The sequence below is a fragment of the Cetorhinus maximus genome, chromosome 25 (genome assembly GCF_964194155.1).
Source record: "Cetorhinus maximus chromosome 25, sCetMax3.hap1.1, whole genome shotgun sequence".
NCBI lineage: Eukaryota > Metazoa > Chordata > Chondrichthyes > Lamniformes > Cetorhinidae > Cetorhinus > Cetorhinus maximus.
Window position 1 is genome coordinate 16,853,300 of NC_135903.1, and position 10,464 is coordinate 16,863,763.

The 10,464-nt window shown below is 41.4% G+C and overlaps 1 protein-coding gene across 1 annotated transcript in view; it reads right to left on the reverse strand.

The window, feature by feature from the left end:
- Positions 1 to 4,064, reverse strand: part of sumo1 (small ubiquitin like modifier 1) — a 39,864-nt gene extending 35,800 nt beyond the window's left edge. Inside the window, exon 1 of the mRNA XM_078529558.1 lies at positions 3,927 to 4,064. Within this exon, the coding sequence (XP_078385684.1) occupies positions 3,927 to 3,938 (12 nt within the window). The 5' untranslated portion in view covers positions 3,939 to 4,064. The remainder of the gene's footprint in view (positions 1 to 3,926) is intronic.
- Between the last annotated feature and the right edge of the window lie 6,400 nt (positions 4,065 to 10,464).

Sequence of the window (10,464 nt, forward strand, 5' to 3'; positions counted from 1 at the left end):
TCCAGACTTGGCCAATATGTAGGTTAGGTGGCTTCTGCAGCCATTTTAAACTCAGTGTCTGCTTGGCAAAAGTCTTTTTAAAGAAGCTCAATATAAATATCTGACCAGCCAATGAAATTAAAAATTAATGTTCCACATGCATATATCACATCATCATGACAACAGAACTGATGACATTGTAAATATCAACACTGGGCTTACCAGATTTCCAGAGTCAATGTAGAACTACAGAATGATTTTACAGATGCTGATTTGTGTCAGATTTCTTTCTGGTTCTGAATGTTGACTGAAGTTTCCCAATTTTATCACTTTCATTTAGTCCTCAAGAACAGAAAAATGCTAAAACATACAACTCGCGATGAAATCACTCACTGATAGCTTCTGTAGCTGATTTCAGCTGTACCTGTACTTGTAAGTCTTAATGAAAAATTGCCTGATTCAAAACAATTCTTGATAAATATAATTATGCGAGTGCATCTGTGTGTAAATATACACATACAATGCGGCGAAGAGCAGTGGGAAACCAGGGGATTGGGAAGCCTACAAAGACCAACATAGGACAACTAAAAAAGAAATAAGGAGGGAGAAGATTAAATATGAGGGTGAACTAGCCAGTAATATAAAAGAAGATTGCAAGAGTTTTTTTAGATATATAAAGAGTAAGAGAGAGGCAAAAGTGGACATTGGGCCGCTGGAAAATGACGCTGGAGAAGTAGTAGTGGGGAACAAAGAAATGGCGGAGGAACTGAATAGGTACTTTGCGTCAGTCTTCACAGTGGAAGACACGAGTGACATCCCCAAAGTTCAAGAAAGTCGGGGGGGCAGAGGTGAGTATGGTGGCCATTACCAAGGAGAAGGTGCTAGGAAAACTGAAAGTTCTGAAGGTGGATAAATCACCTGGACCAGATGGATTACACCCCAGAGTTCTGAAGGAGATAGCTGAAGATATAGTGGGGGCGTTAGTGGTGATCTTTCAGGAATCACTGGAGTCAGGGAGGGTCCCAGAGGACTGGAAAATCGCTAATGTAACCCCCCTGTTTAAAAAGGGAGTGAGGCAAAAGACGGAAAATTACAGGCCGATTAGCCTGACCTCGGTCGTTGGTATGATTTTAGAGTCCATTATTAAGGATGAGATTTCAGAATATTTGGAAGTGCATGGTAAAATCGGGCAAAGTCTGCATGGTTTCATCAAGGGGAGGTCATGCCTGACAAATCTGTTAGAATTCTTTGAGAAGGTAACGAGTAGGTTAGACAAAGGAGAGCCAATGGATGTTATCTACTTGGACTTCCAGAAGGCCTTTGACAAGGTGCCGCACAGGAGGCTGCTCAGTAAGATAAGAGCCCATGGTGTTAGAGGCAAGGTACTAGCATGGATAGAAGATTGGCTGTCTGGCAGGGGGCAGAGAGTGGGGATAAGGGGGTCCTTCTCAGGATGGCGGCCGGTGATTAGTGGAGTTCCACAGGGGTCAGTGTTGGGACCACAACTTTTAACTTTATACATTAATGATCTAGATGAAGGAACTGAGGGCATCCTGGCTAAGTTTGCAGATGATACAAAGATAGGTGGAGGGACAGGTAGTATTGAGGAGGCAGGGAGGCTGCAGAAGGATTTAGACAGGTTAGGAGAATGGGCAAAGAAGTGGCAGATGGAATACAACGTGGGGAAGTGTGAGGTCATGCACTTTGATAGGAAGAAGAGGCATAGACTATTTTCTAAATGGGGAGAGAATTCAGAAATCTGGAGTGCAAAGGGACTTGGGAGTCCTAATCCAGGATTCTCTTAAGGTTAACTTGCAGGTTGAGTCGGTAGTTAGGAAGGCAAATGTAATGTTGGCATTTATTTTGAGAGGACTAGAATATAAAAGCAGGGATGTGCTGCTGAGGCTTTATAAGGCTCTGATCAGACCACATTTAGAATATTGTGAGCAATTTTGGGCCCCGTATCTCAGGAAGGATGTGCTGGCCCTGGAGAGGGTCCAGAGGAGGTTCACGAAAATGATCCCAGGAATGAAAGGCTTAACATATGAGGAACGTTTGAGGACTCTGGGTCTATACTCGATGGAATTTAGAAGGATGAGGGGGGATCTGATTGAAACTTACAGAATACTGAAAGGCCTGGATAGAGCAGACGTGGGGAAGATGTTTCCATTAGTAGGAGAGACTAGGACCCGAGGGCACAGCCTCAAAGTAAAGGGAAGACCTTTTAGAACAGAGATGAGGAGAAACTTCTTTAGCCAGAGAGTGGTGAATCTATGGAATTCATTGCCACAGAAGGCTGTGGAGGCCAGGTCATTGAGTGTATTTAGACCAAGATAGACAGGTTCTTGATTGGTAAGGGGATCAAAGGTTACGGGGAGAATGGGGTTGAGAAACTTATCAGCCATGATTGAATGGCGGAGCAGACCCGATGGGCTGATTGGCCTAATTTCTGCTCCTATGTCTTATGGTCTTAAATAAAGGTCAGTGGTGGGGATCAGTTCCCCATACTGAAAGTACTCTATCATTCCTATGTTTATCTGCTGTAACACTTTGTAGACACAATTTCACTTTGAATGAAAATTGTGAGAATGTCTGTTTCTCCACGTTAACCATTCAAGATCAGAAATCATAGTCTCAGAAATTAAGACATTTCACATATGTATACTCTCACAATTTTAACATTTTGTTAGAGAAAAACAAGCATTCTTCAGTTTTAAATTGAAGAGGAATTTCTGACCTTAAAAAGCTAGCTGGTCAGCATGGCTTGGTTTCCACAACAAAAACCAGTTGTGGCATTTTCAAATAACTGGCATGTTAAAGCACCTGGAACCTCAGAAACAAAGTTTTAGGAGAGTTCCTCATCTCAACAGATTGATTAGGATATGAGGAATGAGCTTGCTATCAAGCCAATCAACACAACGTGGATCTGGTAGGAGTGTCCACACTAAATGTGCTCAGACCGTTACTGTGATTAAATTAAAAAAAACTTTAATTTTGTATTTGGTTTAAGCAAGTTAAAATTCAGTTCACTCATCAAGTGCTGTATGCCTAAGTTTCAAGCCATGCACATAACTGTGCATTATAAACTTGATAAATTGTATGAATTTGAATAGGATAAATTTTGTTGGTGACAGAGGAGTTAGTATCTCAAACAGATATAAAACCACATACACTGTAAACACTGCCTGTGCAGGCACAAATGATGCAGAATTATACTGGAGGCATTGCTGAAAAACAAAAATCAGATTCAAGCAGCAGTTATTAACAGTAAGTACACATATTACACATAGGCACCTCATACTTCCACTGTTCTTTGTGCCATAGCCTGGCTGGGAACTTTTTACTCACCTTCAATTTTGCTCACTAGTTTCAGTAAACTATTTTAATTAATTAATCTCAAAATCCTTGAGCACGAGTTGACAGATCTGATTGTGAGAAATACAACATGAATACACATGATACATTTTATGAAAAAATGAGTATTTCGGTTTACTACCCATGGATTAATTACTCACTCTCCAAAACACTGTACAGTATATTGACTCTGTAATTCATAACTATCAAATTTTGTCGTGAAAAACTCTAGAAGATTCAATACCATCTAACATACTGTACACGCACACAAGGATAGGCCAACAATAATAATCAAAATTGAGCTGCAATCCAGTTCTATCTCTTGTTCTTCACTGTTCAGACCTTAAGTAGCATTTGAACCGCCCTTAAAGTTGCATTTTCACCATAAGTACATTATGCAACGAATTTAGACCAAAACAGAGCTGCAGGGCGCGTCCCCGATCTATTAGGCGCGCACCCAAGCCTCACTCAGCTTCCTTTCCTTCCGCCTCCATTTGAACCCCGTGTTTGGATGCAATGTTACACTCAGCGACCGAAACACAGCATAACCCATCAGCCCAATGTTTGTTTTTTTAAAAATTGTAAAAACCTACCTGATCAGACATCTTAATACCGGACAGATGTAGTTAAAGAAGAATCCAATCACCAATAAATATCAACACTCTCACCGGCCACTTCTGCGCACCGATCAGCACGGCAACACGTCATGTGCGTCATGACGCACTCAAGCATCACCGCATGACCCTACCATTAAATGCTTTCTGGGACTTGTAGTTTTTCCTATCACAGTTTCCCAATCGCTCACCGTTTTCACCACAGCGCCACCCGTCACAGGATGGGTGACTAGTTCCGGGTGCGCTTTTCTCCAACATCAGTGGGTGCCAACAAAAGAGAAACAACACTTCACACAAAGAACCCTGGGAGTAAGCTTTATTTTAAATGCTGGTTGAAAGGCCCAGACTGGTTCCAGTTTAAAGGTCTAATCACACACGTATCGCTATATGAATTATCGTTTTTTGTGTGGCCTTGGTACACAAGTACCAACTTGCAAAAATTTTAGTTTTCATTTGTGGTATGCAGCAGAGCCAGTCGGTTTAGTAGACTTCTGGCTTCTTAAAAAGTTGTTAGTATTGGGAGTGGCAGCCAGTTCAAGATATGTGCTTTAAAAAGCTGGAGGCACTCATCAGGCAGTCATTGGAGAGAGGAACAGAATTAACGTTTCAGTTGGATGATGTTAGAAATAAATAGCTTTTAAACAAACTTAAGTCAAGAAAAGGGGCAGGGGAAAGAATAAAAGGTTCCAGTGAAGCTCAACGCAAACTGGAGGAACAGCACCTCATCTTCCGACCAGGCACTTTACAGTCTTCCAGACTTAATATTGAGTTCAACAGTTTCAGATCATGAACTCTCTCCTCCTTCCCCACCCCCTTTCCGATCCCCCTTTTTCCAATAACTTATAATTTTTTTTACAACTATTTTTTTCTTTTCCCTCCTATTTTTAAATTTGTTTCGATCTATTGTTTCATCTCCACCTTTTAGCCCATTTCAATCCCTTCCCCACACCCCACCCCATCCCCACTAGGGCCATCTGCCACTAGCTTGTCCTGCTTGCTACCCTTAATGTCCCCATTGGCACATCACCACCATCAACACCCCTTTGTCCTTTTGTCTATGACATCTTTGGTAATCTCTTCTTGGCCTCCACCTATAACTGGCCCCCTATCGAGCTCTCCTGTCCCACCCCCTTCTACCAGCTTATATTTCATCTCATTTCTATATGTCTTAGTTCTGATGAAGGGTCATACGGACCCGAAACGTCAACTGTATCCCTCTCTGCAGATGCTGTCAGACCTGCTGAGTTTTTCCAGGTATTTTTGTTTTTGTTAAAGAATAAAAGGGAGCGGTCAGGATACAGAGCAGAAGACATGGCAACCCCATCATCTCAAAGCAAGAAACAAACTCCGAAAAATCAAGATATTTGGTATAAAAATCACAAGTTATTTTTTCAATCATAAACCAAAATAGGTTGGCAGCTGGTTTATAAACCTCATTGGCTTACTTAATCTCTTAACAGGTGAGCTCTTTACAAAAAGTGTATCATTGCATTTGAAAATGTTTTCCAAACAACTTAAAAAAAACTGTTATCTTGTGCATTCTGACTAAAAGGTAAATCAGCAGAAAGAAATTAGAGTATGAGAAGAAGCTAGCTAGAAATGTAAAAATGGACAACAAGAGTTTCTACAGGTATTTAAAAAGGAAAACAGTAAGGAAAGTGAAACAAGAACAAAAATACCTGGAAAAACTCAGCAGGTCTGACAGCATCTGCGGAGAGGGATACAGTTAACGTTTTGAGTCCGTATGACTCTTCATCAGAACTGGAAAGTGAATGTTGGTCACTAGCAAGCGACAATGGGGAGTCAATAGTAGGCAATAAGGAAATGGCAGATGAAATGAACAAATATTTCGCTTCTGTCTTCACTATAGGGGATATAAAAAATATTCCAGTAACAGCTGTAAATCAGGAGGTGGAAGGGAGAGGGGAACTTGGTGAAACTACAATCACTAGGGAAGTAGTACTAAGCAAACTGATGGAGCTGTGGGCTGACAAGTCTCCAGGTCCTGATGGACTTCATCCTAGGGTCTTAAAAGAGTTGACTAATGAGATAGCAGGTGTATTGGTGTCAATTTTCCAAATTTCCATAGATTCTGGAAAGGTTCCATCTGACTAAAAAGTAGCAATTATAACCCCTCTGTTCAAGAAGGGAGGGTGGCAGGAAACTATAGGCCAGTTAACTTGACATCTGTTGTGGGGGAAGGTATTAGAATCGATCATTAAGGAGGTTATAGCTGGGCACTTAGAGAAACCCAAGGTAATCGGGAAGAGTCAACATGGTTTTGTGAAAGGGAAATCATGTTTAACCAATTTATTAGAGTTCTTTGAAGGAGTAACATGCACTGTGGATAAACGGGAGCCTGTAAACGTGCTCTACTTGGATTTCCAGAAGGCATTTGACAAGGTGCCACATCAAAGGTTATTGTAGAAAATAAAAGCTCATGGTGGAGGGGGTAACATATTAGCATGGATAGAAGATTGGCTGGCTGGCAGAAAACAGTATGCGTAAATGGATCTCTTTCTGATTGGCAGGGTGTGATGAGTGGGGTCTGTGCTGGGGCCTCAACTTTTTATAATTTATATCAATGACTTAGATGAGGGGAGTGAAGGCATGGTAGCTAAATTTGCAGATGACAGAAAGATAGGAAAGTATGTTGTGAAGAGGACATGAGGTTGCAAATGGATATAGATAGGTTGAGTCAGTGGGGAAAAAAATCTAGCAGATGGAGTATAATGTAGGAAAATATGAAGTTGTTCACTTTGGCAGAAAGAATAAAAAAGCAGATTATTACTTAAATGGAGAATGGCTGCATAATTCTGAGGTGCAGAGGGATCTAGGAGTCACAAAATGTTAGTATGCAGGTACAGCAAGTAATTAAGGCTAATGGAATGCTATCCTTTATTACGAGAGAAATTGAACATAAAAGTAAGGATGTTATGCATCAGTTATACAGGGTATTTGTGAGACCACATCTCGAATATTGTGTGCAGCTTTGGTCTCTTTATTTACGGATAGATGTGAATGTGTTGAAGGCGATTCAGAGGAGGTTTACTAGATTGATACCTGGAATGAGCAGGTTGTCTTATGAGGAAAGATTAGACAGACTGAGCTTGTTTCCGCTGGAGTTTAAAAAATTGAGGGTTGACTTGATTGAAATATATAAGATCCTGAACGGTATTGACAAGGTGAACATGGAAAGAATATTTCCTCTGGTGGGTGAGTCCCAAAAGTAGGGGGCACTGTTTTAAAATTAGGAGTTGCCCTTTTAGGACAGAGATGAGGATTTTTGTTTTCCTGAGGGTTGTGTCACTTTGGAACTCTCTGCCTCCGGAGGCAGTTCATTGAATATTTTTCAGGCAGAGGTAGATAGATTCTTCTTAGGCAAGGATATCAAAGGTTATGGGGGGTAGATGGGAATGTGGAATTCAAAACACAAACAGATCAGCCATGATCTTACTGAATGGCAGAACAGGTTTCTGGGGCTGAAAGGCCTACTTCTCCTATTTCGTATGTTCGTATGACTCAGCAGACAGAGGAGTATGATGGCCAGCCTAGTATTTCTGGTTTGTGGTGTGGGAGAATGAAGCAGGTTTCTGTGGGGTATTCTAATTTGAGCCAAAAACTTCCTAAAACTGGGTGGTGTTTATCTGGGAGGCACATCAGTCCTTCTGTACATATACACTCAATCGGTCACCCCCATGCATGCAATTATTCTGGCAAGCAACTGTAGAGGAAACGAGAGTATGGCCTGCTGAAGCAAATTGCCACGTCTGAATCAAAGCACAACTAAAACAAGATACAAATAACTACTGTGATTAAAGAAACAATCCACAATTGGCTTGTGCAGCACTACAACTTGCAAACAAGCTCAACAACTGTACTAGTAACAATCAGTCCACAATTTAAGCAGAAAGATTTATTTCTAGCAACATTACCATGTATTACTATTGAGCAGTTGACATTAACTACAAAACAAAGCACAACCAAAGGTACCAAGATCCAAGCAACAATCAACTTCAGAGACCAGAACAATTGCAGCAACTTCAGGTTCCAGGCTACGGGAAGCAAGTAGCTTTAAGTTCTGGGCAAGGCAAGGCAAAATGGGTGGCTTCAGGCTCTAGGCATGGCACAAGCAAAGTAGACAGCAAACAGCTTCAAGGCTCTAGGTAAGACAAATCAGGCAGCAAAGGAATCTCGGGTTCCAGGCTCAGCAAAGCAACGTTCTTTGGCAGGCCCCACTTCCAATTTCCTCCACAAGTGGCTTGCCAGGAGTCTGGCTGCATGCTTGGGTGCAACTGATCAGATGCAGGACTGGTAAAATTGTAAGATCATGAGGGAGACTTAATTTTATGCAGAAATTGCATCTCTTACTATCAAGCTGGGAGAATTGGAATGAATGCAGCAGTGATTAAATGACAAAGGAGATGATGGTGGAATCTAGCATAAAACCTCATCTCAATTAGCTCAGAACTTTTAGGTTACCTATTGCAGCTACATTTTTTTTATAATTTAGTGATTTCTTTGTCACCCAATCAGAGACCACCCAATCAGCTGCCTCTGCCATTTCCCTCCCTTCCTCTTGTCCATGGGTCAAACATCCTCTAAGATTTCCCTCTGTCCTGGCCCTGAACTTGCTTCTTTCTCTAGTTTCTCTCCTATCTCTCCTCATTCCCTCTCCTAGCTCAACTCATGCACAAGACCCACCTCCTGCTTCCTTGACCCTATTCAAACTAAAGTGCTGATTACCTTATTTCTGATACTGTTAACAGTTCAATTCTGCAACCATCATCACCTCTTTCAAAAAAACCAACCCTTGACCTCTGTTCTTGCAAGCTACCACCCTGTCTCCAACCTCTTTCCTCTCCAAGGTCATTGAATGGCACCTCTGAAATATGTTCCCACACTTAATGTAATGAATCAAAGTTTGTTGATGATACCAAGGTGGGAAAGTAAGCTGTGGGGAGGACACAGAGAGGCTGCAAAGAGATATAGACAGGTTAAATGAGTGGGCAAACAAGATGGCAGGTGGAGTATTATATAGGAAAGTGTGAAGTTATTCATTTTGGTCATAATAGGAAAGTAGAATATTTTTTAAAAGGTGTGAAACTTGTAAGTGTTGATGTTCAAAGAGATGTGGGTGTGCTTGTCCAAGGAACTCAAGGTTAGCATGCAGGTGGAGCAAGCAATTAGGGAGGCAAATGGCATGTTGGCCTTTATTGCAAGAGGATTGGAGTACAAGAATAAAGTCTTGCAGGGTTTCGGCAAGACGACATCTGGAATACTGTGTGCAGTTTTGGTCTCCACATTTAAGAAAGCTCATATTTGTATTGGAGACAGTACAGCGAAGGTTCACTAGATTGGTTCTGGGATGAGGGAGTTGTCCTATGATGAAAGGTTAAGTAAATTGGGCTTATATTCTCTGGAGTTTAGAAGAATGAGAGGCTATCTCATTGAAACCTACAAAATTCTGAGGGGGTTTCATAGGGTAGGCACTTTGACTGTTTCCGCCGGTTGCGGAATCAAAAACACAGGAGCACAGTCTCAGGATAAGAAGCCAATCATTTCGAACTGAGAGGAGGAGAAATTACTTCACTCAAAGGGTTGTGAATCTTTGGAATTCTCTACCACAGAGGGTTGTGGATGCTCCATCATTGAGTACAATTAAGGCTGGGATTGACAGATTTTTGGTCTTGCAGGGAATTAAGGGATATGGGGAGCGGGCGGGAAAGTGGGATGAAGCCAAGATGATTCATGAATGTATTGAATGGCAGAGTAGGCTTGAAGGGCCATTTGGTCTACTCCTGCTTCTATTTCTCATGTTCTTTCCTAGAATTCAATAATGGATTCCCTCCAGGTTTCCATCCTTGCCACAGTACCAGAACTCTTATCAAAGTCATAAATGTGAGGGACTAAGACCTCACCCTTTTTTTAAAATATAAAATATATAGAGATATGCTCATTGCTATCTCTAAAGATTTAAAACTGGACAACGACTTAAAATAGCTGAATCTGTGTATGTCTGTGACTCTCGAACAAAAGAAGCTAGCTAGCAGTATCAGGAAAACTTGCACATCATTACCTCTGAAGGGCCACTAATGACACATTGTAGGCTGCACAGACTAAATTCAAAGAGCTATATATACAAAGGCCATCTCCATTTCATAACACAGGCTGGCCAACAGGAGTCTGCTCATCTGCTAAGACAAATGACCCTGCAACCTTCCTTTCAATTCTTAATGGTTGAGACATTCAACAATCTTGGGGACCCAGGTGAGGGATACACATCCCTTGTCAAAGCCAGAATGAAGAGGTGGGAGTCGTGTGACATGGATCTCTGGTTTGTGGAACCAGTAATATTGCCTTGCTAAAAGCAAAATACTGCGGATGCTAGAAATCTGAAACCAAAACAGAAAATGCTGGAAAAACTCAGCACGTTTAACAGCATCTGTGGAGAGAAAAACAGATTAATTTTTCGAGTCCGTATGACCCTTCTTCAGAGCTGAAGAAAAGTGGAAAT